Source organism: Aphelocoma coerulescens, chromosome 9, assembly GCF_041296385.1.
Source record: "Aphelocoma coerulescens isolate FSJ_1873_10779 chromosome 9, UR_Acoe_1.0, whole genome shotgun sequence".
Classification (NCBI taxonomy): domain Eukaryota; kingdom Metazoa; phylum Chordata; class Aves; order Passeriformes; family Corvidae; genus Aphelocoma; species Aphelocoma coerulescens.
In genome coordinates this window covers 20,005,418-20,022,603 of record NC_091023.1, presented here as the reverse complement: position 1 = coordinate 20,022,603, position 17,186 = coordinate 20,005,418, and the positions used below count along the sequence as shown (strand labels likewise).

Below are 17,186 nucleotides of genomic sequence, written 5' to 3'. Positions count from 1 at the left end.
TGTTGACGAAAAATAAACAGACTTTGAAGATCCTTATACTTTACTGAAAACTGCATCACTGAAATATAAATGCATGTTGCAAAAGATTCCTGGAAAACTGACTTTGGGCATGACAGCTCATACTTGGTTTATCTTCACTGAGTAAATACAACAAAAAAATAGCATGTATGGGGGCATCAGCATTTAATAAAAATTAAGCCAAGAAACAGTGCTTGTTGAAAATGACATCCACCCTGGAAGGCTCTCTCATACTCCCTGCTTTGACCTCAGTCTTCTCAGGGGTCACTTTTAGCCCAGGACTAAGCTTTTCTAAGACCCTTAAGCCCAACTTGACATGCCTAGGTTCTAGAAGTTTGCTGCTCCCTTCTGTTTTTAAAAACCCAGAACATAAAACTTGCAGAAACACATACAACCCTAGCACCAAAACTCAGCAAACTTCAACAGGAAATAAAACATTTTGTTCAACAAGTATTACAAATTTACTCCATTACACCAATGGCTTTTCTGATTTTTAACCAAATATTCTGAAAATATTTCAAGTTCTGCACATGTGAAACAGGAACAACTGATAGATCTTTACAGTTTATTCCCTTAAAGGAGGAACTTTATCATGGAAAACAAGTAATTCACAATTCTTACTCTGATTTGGTTTCGCAGCTGCTCTGCCTCCTGCCGCAACTGCTCCAGCTCACTCATCTTCTTCAGCCTCTATTTCTCACACTCCACTGTGAAGAAAACCTGCCAATAAGAGGGAAGAAAGAGATACTGAAAGTTATTTTTCTCCTCTTTAAAAAACAGAACAAAAAATCTAGGAACTTGAGTACATATATTTTTTATTCTGCTTTTAGAAAGGCTTCCAAATAGACATTCCCTTTAGTACACCGTGCTAATGAATTTGGCAAGACCTAAGTGATTTCGATTCCTGAATTACCACGAAAAGCAGAATTAAGTAAAGTCTATTTTGAATATAAAAGAAACTGTCAACAGAACCACCCACTGTACTTTATAAACCTGTTTTGTAGCAGCTCCCTCCTGCTACCCTACCCAGAAATCTCAGTCTGTGCCCCAGGATGGCAACACAGAGCAGAGGCTGTAGGTCCCCCCAGTATTTACAGGCACCTTGCACAGGACATCCGGGGCAGACTTGGTTTTAATCAAAGATGAAATTTTTTAATCCTAGACTACAGCAGATTTTCTCCACCTTTTTCTCATATTTTTCTCAGGCAAGGCACAATGATCCTGTCATTTCAAAAGCACCCACGAAGTGAGAAAGGACAGCAAAGACCAAACCATCCCTAAAAGCATCCTTGTGCTGATACAGCCCTCAGCTTCCTAAAGCAGTTGTCATCTGAACAAGGACTCAAAGCAAACCTAATAAAAAGATCAATTAACAGTAAGACTGCATGAAGGCACACTTTCAGGTTAGTCATTTTTTTCAAATCAGATTTTTGCATCTGATTTTTTCAGTGTGTTGAACAAAGTTTCCTCTGATCAATTTTCAATTTTTTTATCCCCAGCGTAGCAGTGCAGCCAAACACCACTAGAGACCTCTTAAGCCTATTCACACACATGGAGATTTCAATATCCTTGCAGTGAAAGCAACATCAGCAAGTAAATTGCTCACAAACAAGCCAGGCACTTATTTGTAATTTTTTCATGACAGAAAAAGCACACCAGAAAAGTGATGATTGTGGTCCCATGACATTATCTAAAAAGCCAAAACACTTCTAGCTTATAGCAGAAGACAGACAAGTCAGACTATTACTCACAAAATAAAAATTGAGGAAGGAAGGAAAAGAAGCAGGAAGAACCTATTCAAAACGTTAGTCTATGCTTCCTATTTAGTCCACTGAAAAATGGCCAAAAAACAGAGGAAAAAAGGTCACAGTTTGTCTGGTAAGTTGTAGACCTCTAGGGAAACCCTTTTATTTGGTCTGGCTACTGGTTCTCTGCAGTTCAGTAGTGATGTGCTCTAAAAGACTGACTCTGGAAAGCTTTCTTCCATCTGTAAAATACGACACTCTAAAGGAGTGAGAAGCTTTGGTTCAAAGCAATTTGTAATACAATAATCATCTTTGGACTAACAGTTTATACAAGTGTTTGAGAGCTACAAAGTTTATTGCTGCTCAAGAAGAAAACTATCTTCACTAATTATCCATCTACTTCCTTTCAACCTCAACTTCTCTGCTACCCACAGGTATCACTTCAAGTCCACTTCAGAAGCAACTCACAAACATACATACGTAAGTTGGATCATCTCCAAATCAAAATACATCCTCATCAGTAAGAGGGATGGTGACTCAGCTCTTAACTAGTATTTCCAGCTATGTGTAAGCAAACTGGGAGGTTCACAACTTTCCCTTCCTTACCTGTGCTCTGTTCACTACAAAGATGTTGTAATTTATATGGGAATTCTCTAGGAGACTACTCTTATTTCCTACTGTGTTCCTTTTTCTGAAGCCCAGATTATTTAACACTGCTTAATGCACAGCAGGCATAACATACAAGTCATCAACACTGGTGTCCAATTTTAAAAACTAAGCATTAAAAACATGACTTTAGACCACACATTAATCCCATACCTTTATAGGCTATCAACTTTAATTACAACCTTAACACGTTTAATGGGGATATCTCTATGAAATACAGCCCCACTTTCAGTTCTGACAGTGTCAAATTAACCTTTTCAGTATGATTTTCCTTTTTATTCCAGAACCTACTCAAAGGTAACACAGACAGAACAATGGTCTCAAAGGTCTAAAGCCAGCCAGCCATGCTGTCTGCCAATGTTTGGTAGTCTTGTGTGCTATTTTTAACAGGAGATAAAGATTCCTAGCAGAGAAGTTGATGTATCTCTAATTTTGTGAGAAGGGAAGTCAGCTTCTGCCCTGTGATGTGCCACACACTTCAGTGCTCTCTAGACAGTCACTTCAAATTCTCACAGAGAACTACTGATCATAAAGAAAGTGAAATTACTCACAACTGGAAGCATGCATGGCCAGTCACAAGCACCCAACGTTAGGGCATTTTTCTATTCATAGGTAAAGCTGTGAGCAGATTTGAGAATGAGCTGTAGCATTGCACTGGCATTCAAAGATCATCAATGACCATTCTGCACATAAAGTTAATCTTAATTAATGTCACTCGTATCAGCACTGTTCACCCACTAATGCCATTTCTGTACCAAGCTGCACCAGCAGCTACACAGCTGTTAAACTTCACAGCTTTAAATCGTGTTACACTTCTCCAAGTTCCTACATGGACAAACTCCAGAAGCCTTCTCACTCACCCACATGTATTTAGTTTAAAAATAATTCTGAAGTGAATAAAAGGACAATGATCCTTCATATTTTTGAAAGAAACATTTTTTAGTAGTGGAAAAGCCCTAGCAGCACCAGCATGTTCTAAATCTGCAAAGCCTTAAGCATCACTGCTCAGTAAAAATGTGTCAGTGGTCCAAGGTCAAGCTATACCTCAATGAGCAGAACTGCCTTCAAACCAGCACACGCTTCCACAAAATCCAGGGTCACTTTAGAACTGGATCACTATAGCTTTAAGCACTGAATTCCTTTCCAGTACACAGCATTTGAACAGCAAACTCTGAAATATTAAGCTGTGTATAAACACCAAGATTCTACAGTAAACAAACTAAGTGCAGTTCAACTGTTAAATTGAAGTGTATCCAACAGTGTCACACTGCCTGGCAGCAGCTCCCAATGCAAAGGCCTGTGTGTTCAGATCATCACCCACCACTAAGTATCTAGCAGAACTGGGAGAAAGATGCTTCCACTTGGGATTTTTACTTTTTTTCCAAGCACTGTTTTCATGTGCCCACAGGAAGCTACAGAAATTGAGTGGGTAGGGAAGGAAGCTCTACAGATGCATTTCCAGATTCACACTAACTCTGCAAGCAGCATCTCTGAACTCCTGTCAAACTCCTGTGGGAGCATCTTAGTGATGTCACCAGACTCACAGCAGCAACACAGGAAGATAAGCACATGCTTGGAAGCTTGGAACCCGTGGATGCACCTGTGTCTGTTTTAATACTTCTGATGCCACAGCAGTATGGTTAAAGAGAAGTAGCTTTGTGCAAAGACCATTACCCAGGCTAGATTTACTTGCTGTAATATTGTTTCTAAGCCTATCAGTGAGGTAACCAGTGAAACACAGAAGAACACAGAAATGAGATGCTTGGCAGCACTGGCAAAGCAGAGGCTGCATCCTACAAACCTGTCCTCAGTGCAGAGAAGACACCACCACAACCTTGAAGTGTGCTACCATGCATCAGGTAAACAACTCGGGTTTTATCAGATTAAATGCCAGGACTGCTTTGGCAGGGCTTACAAGGATTGCCAAGAACAGAGGTGCTCTCTGTTCTTGCAGATTTTTCCTCATACAAATTACTGAAAACCTCAGTGGATTCAACACCAACCCATACTAGGTTACAAAGGACACACAATGCCTGTTCACTCTCCCCTCCAAGATCAAAACACTACAGCCAGGAAGGAGTGCAGGTTCACAGCCCAGGAAAATCTTTATTCCAAACACAAATTTCCCCAGGAGCCCAGCTGTACCATGCTCAGCCATATACACAGCAAAGCCACCAGCTCTTGCACCTGTATGGGCAGAAAGAGTGCATGAGGATTCCTCCTGCATCTCAGGAGACTGGGGTAACATGATACCTACTTCCCTGACTTAGACATATTTTTAATAATGTTGAATCAAAAAAAAAGTATTTTGAGTTCACTGAGATGCAGAATACTTGTGGTATCTGCTTTTCAGCATTCAGAGGTGGCACCTCTGATGAAAGAGGTCAGATGCTTCTCTTCAAACGCAACTCATGATGTGCACGATGCACTATGAACAATTTCACCTGCTGAGGCCTCGAGGGGAAGAGCAACAGGACAGGGAAGAACTTTTCAGTACCTTTGGTAGCCAGGGGTGTGCCACTGCAGGACACCCAAACCAGAAGGAAATGGGGTCAAAGATACAAGATGCTTCCATCAGCAGCAACAGCACAGGGAGCTCACTGTGCATGTTGACTTTGTGTAGCCAGGGAGGCACATCCTTGCCGTCCGTCATTTGCAGGCTGAACTGCACTTCACTGCAATTTCTCCTCAGTGGACTTGTACAAGTGAATTTACTGATACCAAAATAAAGTGCCTCCCAAGGCAAAATAATTAACTAAGTCAGATTCCACAGTATATCTAGTGCCAAAAAAGCCACGGGCAGGCTTGAGTGCTCCACAGATAAATCACTCCTTACATTATTCCTGATTCAGTAGCAACATCATTTGCTAAGGGTTTAATTCTTCATTATACAGGAAGGCAGTGACAAATTATCCCAGGGTCTTGTCTCTCTCTGTACTCTCTCTGCAACCTCTGGACTCAAAACTTTGTGGCTGGAAAAACACCCTTTTCTCTGCAAGGGTTACTAGAGATGTGTAAATATGCCCCTCCCCACAACAAAGCATTGCTATTTTCGTGCCAAATATATAGAGATTAAAGGGACCGCAGAAAGAACAGTCTGCTTGACTGGATTCTTAAAAGCTATCACCCAGAGAATTATTTAGGTAAAAATTTCATTTTGTGTCAAAAAATCACTCCTTTAGAACTGAAATAAGTGCTTATCAACACCTACCAACTTCAGGTTTTCAACTCCTATGCAGCAAGATCTCAAAGTGATCAACAGACAGCAGGAGAAAGGAGGTTCCATGGCTTTCATATGATCATCCCTACTAGTGATCACACAGGTGGCTAAATGTAAGGAATGCTAACCATAGCACTTTACTAAATATAGGGGAAAGACACCAAGAAATACTCCAACTCTCTCAAGGGAGATACATTGGTAACTCACAGACACTCAGGCTGTGGACAACAGGTTCTGGCTCTGAAGCTGAGCCCTGCCAGCACACACAGACCAACACTTTACACATACAGGATGTGCCACAGAAGATTTTGATAAAGCATTTCTTCATTTAGGGACACTAAACAAGACTTTGGCAGCTTTGCCCAGTCATTTATGTCTCCCCAAAGCGATAAATAGAGAAGAATAGAGAGAGGTTTTATTTCTTACAGCCTGAAGAGAATGGATTCAACATATTCAAAATCTACAAACTTGGACATGGTAGTCAAAGCCTTACATCAAGTGAAATCTCTGTCTGCACAACAGTCATTTAAAGTAAGTGCATTAATGCTGTGCTGCAGTTACATACCTTCATATATAAAAGGTATTTCAGCTGGAATTTTACATAATGTATTTCCTATGGTAGAGCTGTTTGAGAACCACACATATACTCAGCTCTCCACTGAGGAAAATTAAACATTTAATGGCTTTTTTTACTATACCTTGGCCCTATACTGCCTCTCCTTTGTTTCTCAGAGACCTTTCCAGCTATCCATTCTCCCAAGCCTTCTTTGTTCTGACCTGTAGCAGTACTGCATCAAAAAACAAAGACAACAAAGCAAGGAGCTTTTATCCTGGTCAACTAATACTCGAATCCCAGGAGAATAATGTTGGTTTAAGTTGCAATAACAGTATCTAAGGGCTGTAATTGCCCCATTACGTACCTTGGTCTTTCTCTCTCCTCTCAAACCTCTTCAGTCTATCTCTATCCCTTCTTTATCTCTAATGTATACTTTTGAGGAGCGCACTAACTGCAGAACATCTACCACACATCAGTTAAGTAAGAGAATAATGGTTATTCCCTCAAAAAATGGTTACCACTTAGAAAATAAGACTGGAAATCCTAACTGAATCTTTTTCTTAAGACTTTAAAACGTTCATTTTGTCAGAAGCAATTAATTGCCCCTCTGATTTCCGATCCCCAGGCAGATGCAAAGGAGAGTTCTCCCATGCTCAGGGCTTCTGGTCTCCCCAAGAAGAAAACAGGAAGCAGCCTGGGTGTGACCCCACTCGCTGAGGTCAGTGCTATTGTTGTACTTCTGCACATTTTGGAAGTGTTTTAAAGTGATATGTCTCCATTATAGCTTTGGTACAAAAACAGGAAATAATCAACCAACGCCTCTCAAGAGGAAGGGTATGAGCAGAACTTACTTGAACACCCATTCCTCTAAGAGATACCATCCCCAGTTTTAAGGGACCGATGAATTTGTGTGCTCAAAACTGCACGGACAGCTGGAAAGGAGACATCACAAGAAAGGCTGAAGCAAACCTCAAATGAGTGGGATTCAAGACTTGTCTCTAGGTGTGCCCACACGCCCCGAGCAGTTACATCAGGGACACAACCCCACCCACCAACAGGGTGGCACAAGCAGTTTCAAGGCAACAATACTGCTCCTTCCTCCCTTCGCCAAAACACCTCAGACCTACTCATCATAAAGAACAGGAATATGTGCCATTTTATACACACGTACACACTCAGCCGGGGATTTTTAATAGGACTTTGAAAGAAAGCCTGCCACATCAAAACACTTCTATTTACCACAGTAACTACTTGGAGTTATGAACAGAATATAAACCTCTGTGTTCACCTTCAGACTTGAGGACTGTAAACATCACCCTTGAGTGTTTTTCAGCCACAGAGGGAAGCAGAGGAAGCAGCAGCTCGAGCATGTCCTGCGGTGCTGCCGCATCTCAAAGCCGTCACTCAGCTCACAGAGAGTGAACCCACACAGGCCAGGCTGGAACTGGGTCATCTTCAAGGTCCCCTTCCAGCCCAAACCACTCTGTGATCCCACAGGGACCAGCCTCAACACACCAGGGCACGGCCCACGTTGGGTTTGGTGACTGGTGTGATTGTGGTTTCCATGGAGGACAAACAGACCAACAAACACTGACCTTGTTGACAGCAGTCACAAAACAGACAAAGGAGATCGGTTTAGAAATTAAAGTGAAGTGATTCTTAAGTTTACTAGTAAAAAAAACATCACTGACTTTAGACTGTTACCCTTCATTTGGATGACAGCTCATGAGACTGGTGTCTTAAGCTCAGAGATACAAGAGTTTATTTCTAAGACCCAGCTAAAGTCTAAGCCAAGTACATTCATAAAACACATACAGAAAGGCCTTACTCTTCTTAGCCCACACACACTAGATTCTAGAAAAAAAGCCTCAAGAAATTCAGTGTTAAGCATAAGGCTGAGAAAAGCACAGGAAGGAAGGAATTTTTTAAAGTCATGAATATTTCACAGTCCAACAGTGATTTTTCCAAAATTAACATTCTTGCATCTTATATTCATTATGTTCATTTCCAGGTCAAAATGTTTTGGTACATAAGCACAGATTTATTTTTATCACATTCCCTGCAAACAGAACCTAATGTAAAATTCAAATTATCTTGTCTTTAGTGACTATAATAATGATTCCCCAGTAAAAACTTGGTTCACCAACCCTGGGACACTCCATCACTGAACAAATTATTATTGGTTTTGCAATTCAAAACATGTAAGAAATGGCAAGAAAGATCTTAATGAAGCAGAAAGATATAACCCTAAGTAAGAAGACAGAAATGGTTCCAGTCCAATTTCTTCCTTGGGGACAGACAGGTGGACAGACATATGGAATAAGCTGAGGGCTTTTGTCTCTTCAAATACCCAGCCATACCCAGAAGCTATTCTAACATTTTACTAGGAAAAGTGTACTGCAGAATGACAATTCAAAGTCATTTTGAAAGACCCTCATTTACATTTAAATCCATCTCTAAGCAAGTTTGACTTTGGATTTCTTTTAAGGGGCTAATGCACTGGTATTTACTGAAGTGGCATCATGTAGGGCCAAGCAGTGCTATGCATATAAAATCTGGTCTGGCACCTACAGGCACAAAAGATTACTGAAGCAGCCTCCTGTTATCTGAGAGCAAGCAGACTGCACAGTGTGCATAAAAAGCACCAAGTGCACAGAAAATTTCAGGTTTAAAGTCAGCAGAGAAGATACACATTAAGAGAAACTATAGTGTCTACAGGAAAAGTGCCTACATTCAGCTCAGATGACTGTTCACTCAACTGCACTAATTCCTGGCTGACAGTTTTTGAAAGTGGAGCATTCTCACAGTGTTGAGGAGCAGAAAGCCCAGCAGTACCAGTTACACATACACACACTGCATCCTTTCAAATGCACCATCATCTCGGGAGAAGCCATGCATTCGATGTATACATGGTCCCCAGCACCCTGCCCTCCTCCCCATCCAGCACCACACGCACTCCCTTGGTACCGGAGTCACAGCGAGGCATTATGTCCTGCACATCCCCACACAGCTGAGCACAGCTTACAGCTGCACCCTTTCACAAGAAAACAAGGCAATATAAACATTTGTGCTTTTTTTAATACCAAGTATCCAAAGGTCAGATAAAACTGCTGCCCTCAGGTCTAATTTTAATTTTGCTTTTGGTTCACAATGCATTTCTGGTCAATTACTTGTGATTTGAAGCCACAAAAATTAAGTTCTCTTCCAGACTAGAGTTCAGGCTACTTTAGTAGGCTTTTCTAAAAAAAAAATCGGGTTTTTTTCTGAGATTCACATTTATGAGATGCATATACTTTAAAAAAATCTGTTAAAAACCTCACACTACAGAACGATCAGAAATCCAATGCTGGACAGTAAAAACCCTATGTACTGTTTTTCACCCCTACTAATGCAAGTATGGGATTAAGAGTACATGGGCTATGTAGCTACTTCTGGTACCACTTGTGATGAGGCTGATATATCCAATCTATACTCCTTGGAATTGCTTCTGATGTTTCTCAAGCAGTAATGCCCGTTTTCAGACAGTCACTTATTAAAGAAGACACTACATCCAATATTTAAGAAAGAAATTATGTTAAGGAAATCAGTAGCACCTGTGTAACTGTCTCCACAGTTGGAGGGTTCTCAAAATAAAGGCTGTCTTTGTACAAGTAATTTTTAACTGGTCAAAAGTCAGAAATTACCTATCTGCCTGGAAAGAAAATGGCCCTAGATAAAGTTTCCAACAGAAGAGGATAAAAGAGAAACAAACTGCTGCTGCAAAGAAGTACAATATTCCCATCTGTAGCAGTCTTCCACAAAGTATAATTTTTTTATATGAAAACTTTTTTATGAACAAATGATGCTCTTTAGGTTATAAATAGCAGAATTCCCCTGTGGAAACAAAGCTTGAGGTTATAGACAGGAATAATCAGCAATGGCCAGGAGAGAGCCCATGGCTGCACAACCTGCTTTGCTCAAGGGTCTTTCCAATCCACTGGAACTTCTGTTCCTGTAAATGCTCCCTACATGTCTCAGTCACAGTGAGCCAGGACAGCAGCTCAGCTAAATCCCTGTCTGTTCTAGCCCTCACCACAGAGAGGACACTGCTCTTGGAAATCTTTTGGGTTTAATGGTTGAGACATGCGTTCCACCATTTGAGTTCTCCTTAGCAGTGGTGACTGACAGATTCGTAAAAATGGCTAAAGATTCTTCAGCTTCTGCTTCCAGAAGCTGCAAGCAAAGCACAGGGATGCCTGACTCAATGAAAAGGCAAACACAGCCCCAGCTCTGAAACTGCAGCAATTTAACTGTTTGCTAAGGTTGTTGGCCTTTCAGCTCTCATCCTGTCACAGTTACCAAAGCCCTTCGATTCAGGGTCATGAGGTTTCTGTAGAGATTGAGAACAGAGAATTCCTCAAGCTTGTGAAGCAGCACCGCCAGGAAAAGTCAACTTTCTTCACCCCTTTTCAAAGTGCATGTTTGGCTTTTGAGGCCCATCTATCTGCATTTGTAAAAAGTAACAGATGAGCAGGACAAAAAAAGCCTTAATGACTTCCCATCTCCAGCTACCTGACCTTCCAAATTAGCTGCTTTTTCCTAAAGTGTGGGCAACTGCAGTGAAGTGCTCACATCATTAAATACTCATTTACTTTGGACTAGTATTTTATTTTTATTCTTCTGTAAAAAAATAAATAAATAATCCAGCTCCCTCTTCTGGGATGCTTCCAAGACAAACAAGGAGTTTCCCCTTTTCTGGTGCATATCTGAGAAATTAAAGATGTGTTTGTAGCACCAAAACCATAGCTTTACTTTTGGGCCACCTCATTCTCCATACTTTCAATTAGTTTTTTACTTAGACACCTTGTATTAAAACTACTTGAAAAAGCAATGAAGAAGTTTCTTGTCCAACAAGTGTCAGTCAGTGAGACTGAAAACAGGCATTCACTGTCCTACAAAAAGCTGTAACACGTCCCTGTGGACCACTACTCTTCTCCCCTGAGACGTCAGGAGCACCCAACCCCCCCTGCTATGTCCTTCCTACCATTCAATGGAAGGAAAATGGTACTAACATCATGATTAATTTCTTGAAATTCTAGGGCATCTGGACTTAATGCTGTCATGGAAACTTTGCTGTGCTGTTTTTTTAACTCTGCCTAATGTTGAGATTACAACAAAACTTGATCAGATCTTCCCATCAGCACCACGCACAAGCAAAGGAAAGGGCTCCAGTCTGCCTTCTCAATAGCAACACAAGATAAAACCATGGTCCTAAACCTAACTCATATTTTTCTGGGGAAGGGGGAGGAAAGCTTTTATAGAATTTAACTAGCTATGCCCTAGTGTACTCCAATTTACTTATTTTTAGTACCGTAACATTACATTGCGCTGTCAAAATCTTAAAGTCAAATCATCAAAACTGATCAAAATCACTAGGTACACACTAAATTTAGTGTGTGAAATCAGATTTTGACAAGCATAACATCTATACATGGAATCTGAATACTTCTTTCAGCTCAGTTAACAACTAAGCTCAACTCAAATCAAGAATCTGAAAGAAGAAAAATGTCTTCCTTTTCCAAACTAGGAATAAAACTGGTTTATATGAACGATCACCTAAAGAAATCAATTATGACACAAGGGGTAGCCAGAAAAATACTGAGATAAAATATTTCTTTTAAAGAGAGCAATTTTAAATATCACATTTCAACAATAGATTGTAAATGACCATCTTTAATTTTAATGCAAGACTTCAAATGCACACAAATACCACACTAATTGCATTTCAATATATAAACAAACTTACACAAGTGTAATTTATGTTAGAAACAGTTACTACACTAAAAGATAAATATATATAGGGCAGGAAAAACATATACAAAAAATAATCCAACAAGATTAAATCAAGTTATTCTGAAACTGCCTGGATGCTCTGTGCTAGACTAGATGCTGACCACCTGAATTAATACCTGCATGATGAAAACAAACCAGGCAGGTCCAAGAGTTCCCACTGCTGATTGCAATGAGGTGACTTGTTCTTGTAAAGCTGCCAGGCCAGTCACTGAGAGCAGCTCCAAGAGTTTCAATCTCATTTAAGAAGCACATTCAATCCTGGGATTGATTTGATGATTTCATTTTGTCCCCCTCCCCACCCCATTTGGAAATTAAAACCTTATAAAATAATTTTAATCTTAACATTACTCAGCTTTTTTAATGTTGCAAAACACCAGGATTCACAATGACTCAAACATTTGGCTTACACTGAAAATCCATATGATTAATATTTGTCTGAGATCTAACGTAAGGAGGACGAAAACAGTTCATGCAAATTGTCAAGCCTGTTTTGCCCAAAACAGCTAACTTTATGTAATAGGTGGGACTTGAGAGTGCCTTGTGCTCTACAATACAATCAGGCACTTTCATCTTCCCCTTCTTTCCAGTTTAAGCCCTTTGAGAAGGCAAGAGATTGCAAGAGTTACAGTAAGTGAATCAAAATTTGGCTTAGTGCATGTCAGCATTTCACAAACTTTTGGAAGCTGAGACATCTTAAACGAAATGAAACTGTCTTCAATGAACTGCATGCATTACTATTTGCCAGCCAATGTCCCTCTATACTTGCATTAATTCTGGTTTTTATAAACCCTCAGCCCAGCTCTCACTGTGGCACTGCTCCACAGTAACTACAGCGACTCACAATGATCAGCACATCGAGTATCACTGGTGGCATCCAAGCTGACATTCACTCAAAGCATTCAGAAGTTCCCCTCTTGCTCTTCTGTTTCAGACTCTCTGCAAAGACAATTCTGTTGTTCCAACACTGCTAAAGACATGACCCCAAGCCTGAACAGTGCCATCCTTTTAATTAAAGCTGCAGCTTTGTCCAGCCCTGCCTCCTGTTATCCAGAAAGCTCCATGAAGTCTTCTGCACTGGTGTCAGGTACCAAACCACAGCCTCAAGAGAACAGCACACATTCTGTGTTTTTCAGGAGCATTTGTTTTAGTTCTGTTTCAGATCTTTCATGTAAATTCTATTACAAAACTCTGGGTTGCAAAACACAGAAGTTTCATACAAGAACGAAACAATAACAACTAAATTTAATTACACACTTCAGAAGATGAACTAAGTGACAGGTCTGCATCCAATTAAGAGAGGAGAAAAATTTTGGTGGAACTTAAAAAATGTTTTCTTGATTAGCAATACTATGCATATTTCTAAACAGCCGGTTCCAGGCACTTGGGAGCTGCATTAATCTGAGCATTGATATTTCCAGACAGTATTAAGTACAAAACACAATCACTGCATTATCACTGTCCCGAAGTATTTACATTCCAGGACCATGCACTGCACGTCAAGCTCAGAGATTCTGAATTTCTAACTACTTTGATAAGACATTTCAAAGTGACTTCTGAGATATAAAAATATATAAATTACTGCCTTCAGTAACAAAACAGTCATAAATTAAAGACTGGCAGAAAAGAGAGATCACTTCTCTATATACTGTGGGGATTTATTTATTTATAGCTCTTATTCACCTTCAGAATCTTGTATTTATAATTTTTGTGCCTTTTTTTTAAAGTTCCATAGTGGTCCAGGAGAGAAATACTCAGTTCTGTATTCAAAAATATTTTTTCCAAGATTTTCTAGTGAGGTTTTTAAGAAAGTGGAAAATTAGAATAGCTGGACAAAGTAAACACTAGATGTATTAATTCTCAAGTAAGCAACATGAAGATACAGTTGAAACTTTCATTATCCAACATAACACATTACATCTGTGGCCAGAAATTTTTTTACTTAAAATTTAAATGACCTGAGCAATTAATCAAGACCAACTTTACAAGCACTCAGAAAAGGGCTGAAGTAGAGATAGAGCAGCAGCTATTTTCTGTAACACTTTAACAATACAGAAGAGAGAAAAAGACACATCTGTAACCTGAAACTCAATTTTTTTTATGATTAACAGACGAAAGGTGTTACTATATACTATTATACCCTTAGTTCTCAGCCTATTAAATCTGTATAACCCATCTACATTATTCACTGTAAGAACTGCTCATTTTAGAGAAATAATAATTCCAAACTATAGTTTGCCATAGTAGACACACAGCGAGACATATCCACATATTTACAATCTCCCTCGTTTCCCTAGCCCCCTTCTTCCAAGATAACATCAGCCTGTTCTTTGGAAGCACAAATTAACTTCACCACAGCTATCGTGCTTGAGAATCACAAACAAACACTGCAAAAACCCACTGAAGATTCCCATCCCATTAAGAGACTTCCAGGACAGTGTGCGCTTGTCATGTGGTTTGTTTCATCTTAATTTGTTGATACAGTTATTATTCCTGTTAGCATGGCTTCAGACTTCCCCCAGCTCTAACCAGCAATTGCATCTCCTTTAGCTGACACTTCATTGTCAGGTTAGTGACCATCTTTTACATCACTTCCCATATTTCTAACAGAAATCAGGAAGCAGCTTCAGGTTTTCCTCTGAACACTCCCATGACTTTGCAGACTCATGTCCCCGCTATTCCCACGGGAACCGTTTTCATCTCTCCCAGTGCTTTCACAGGGGGTTTTAGAGGCTGGTACCTGTCTCCTCGTTCTGCATCATTTTCTCATTCTTTCCCCTTCCCTTCCCAGTACTCTCCACCCAGCAGAGAGCAACTCCTCCTTTGTTTCTTCAGAAACTGATTATACCTAATTAAATTAAGGACCTTTTTCCTCAGCTCATACTTAGCCTTGAGACTTACCCTGCTTCTATTTCAGAACTGAAAACCATCCTGGAAAATCATGTACTTTCCAAGCTACAATAACCAGTCTAATAAAAGACAACATTCTCAACTGTGTAATTAACAGGAGGGAACGTATCAGAGGCTTATTTTGAATTAGTTCAGATAATATTACAGTATAAACTAAACTTGTCTACCACATCTATAGCTGTTAGCAATTTGGATGTTCTTCACAATTTCCAACAGAAATCAAATTAAAAATTAAAGGACGTGATAACCTCAGCAACAAGTGCAAAAATAAAAAAGCAGATTCAAAAAAATAAAATAAATCTCGATGGGAAAACCAGCAATACCTACAAAGTACGACACGAAAAGCACCTAATGACTTTGCACTTTTCCTAAAGAAGGGGAGCACCTTCCGATTCACCTTTGCCACACAGTCACGCAAGGCATGCAAGTCACAGCCCCTCGCCACAAAGCCGACATATGGAACGCTGAAACCCAAACGAGGGTTGGGCTGCTCCAGTCAGGTACAGAACCGAAAGCCGGAGCTTCCGCAGCTGTTCCACAGCCCGGGAGCCGCCTGTTGCTGCCCGCTGTACAGACCTGGAGCCCAAGGGCCGGTCCAGCTGATGCTGCTGGCGTGGCCGGAGCGCTCTGCACGCCCCGTGCTCCGGCCGGCACGGCGCACCCCGGGCTGCCCCTGACGACCCCCAGCAGCTCCTTCCCCGGCCACAGGGACCCCGCGGGGCCCCGCATCCCCGCCGGACCGGACCCGGCGGCACCGGGGGTCGCTGCCCGCGCCCCGTCCGCTCCTCGCCTCCCAGCCCAGGGTACCGAGCCTGTCCCTCCCTTCCGCAGCCCTCGTCTCCGGCACCACCTCGGGGGACCCTCCGCGGCCCTGCCCCGGCCCCTCCCTTCCCCGCGGAGCCCGGGCGTTGTGCCCGCGCCGTGCCAGCGCTCCGGGCCGGGCGGGACGGCACCGGGCGATGCCGCCCGCCCACCCCGCCTCTCCCGGCGGACCCCGGGACCGCGCCCTTGTCCCGCGGCTGCCCCGGCCGCTCTCCCGCGGGGCTCTCCTTACCGGGGGCTTCACTTGCCGGGGTCTCAAGGCGCTGGGGCCGCTGCCGGCGGCGCCGCCCGAGCACTGCCTCCCTCCCGCCCCCCGCCGGCGCTGCGGTGGTGCCGCCCATGTCCCCCCCCCACCCCCAGCGCCGCGGATGGGGCCGCCCAAGGGGCGGGGCGGGCGCGGCGCTCCCGGGCGGCCCCGCGGGGGCAGCGCCGGACGCGGCACCGGGACCTCCCCGGGACCGGCGAGCCCGAGCCCGCCCCGCTGGGGCCGAGCCCGCCCCAGGGCTCCGCGGCCCGGGCGGAAAGCGCGCTGGAGCTGCCCGCCCGCCCGCAGCCCCGCGGGAGCGGCCGGCGCTGCCGCCCCGCCGGGAAGCGCGGCCCGTGGCCCCCACGCGGCCCCGCCCGGCCGAGGCTCCCCGGCCCCGGCGCGGTGAGCGGAGCCGCGGGGGGACCGGGCACCGCCCTGGGGCGGCCGCGCGGAGCCGCGGGGGACGGGCAGAGCCCGGCCGCGGGGGCATCCCCCGGGCGGAGGTACCTGCGGTGTCCGGGCGGCCGCGGAGCGCGGTGTCACCGAGCCGCCGCCATGGCGCTGCTGGGGCGGGAGCGGCTCCGCCCCGCCCGCATGGACCGGCCAACGTGACGGGCCGTTGCCATGGCAGCGCCGCGTGACGTCAGAGCGCTCACAGGGCCACGCCCCGCTGCGGGCGGCGCTTCTGTCGCCCCGCGTGTGACAACCGTGAGAGACGGGAGCGGCGCGGGGGACACGGGGGACACGGGGGACACGGGCAGGGCGGGCCTCTGCGTGACAGCCCTGGGTGGTGGTGGGACCCCAGGGCATGGGGACCCAAAGGATGTGGGGACCCAGAGATTTCACCTGAAGTTAGGATCCCTGGGGATGGGGACTTGGGGGTGGGGACACTGGGGGGCATCAGTGACACGGAGATGGGGGTCCAGGGAGCGGGACATGGGTGATGGGGACCTGTGGGGACGAAGGGTGAGAATGGGGTTGTGGAGGTGGGATGTGGGGACCCCGTGGAGCCAAGGGGAACACTGCCTTCCATGAAGCCTTTGACTTCCCGAGCATCCACAGGGCAGGGGGCCCCTCTGCTGCCCCCAGTATTCCATGGCTGATGCTCCGCTGGAGCGGCCTGGGGAGGGAGCTGGGGGGGCTCAGCCTGGGGAAAAGTAGGCTCAGGGGGGA

At 43.8% G+C, this 17,186-nt stretch overlaps 1 protein-coding gene across 1 annotated transcript in view; it reads right to left on the bottom strand.

Annotated features, from left to right (window-relative positions):
- Positions 1 to 16,599, bottom strand: part of GNB4 (G protein subunit beta 4) — a 30,580-nt gene extending 13,981 nt beyond the window's left edge. Inside the window, exons 1-2 of the mRNA XM_069024736.1 lie at positions 16,521 to 16,599; positions 640 to 738 (exon numbers count right to left, since the gene is read on the bottom strand). Of these exons, the coding sequence (XP_068880837.1) occupies positions 640 to 696 (57 nt within the window). The 5' untranslated portion in view covers positions 697 to 738; positions 16,521 to 16,599. The remainder of the gene's footprint in view (positions 1 to 639; positions 739 to 16,520) is intronic.
- Between the last annotated feature and the right edge of the window lie 587 nt (positions 16,600 to 17,186).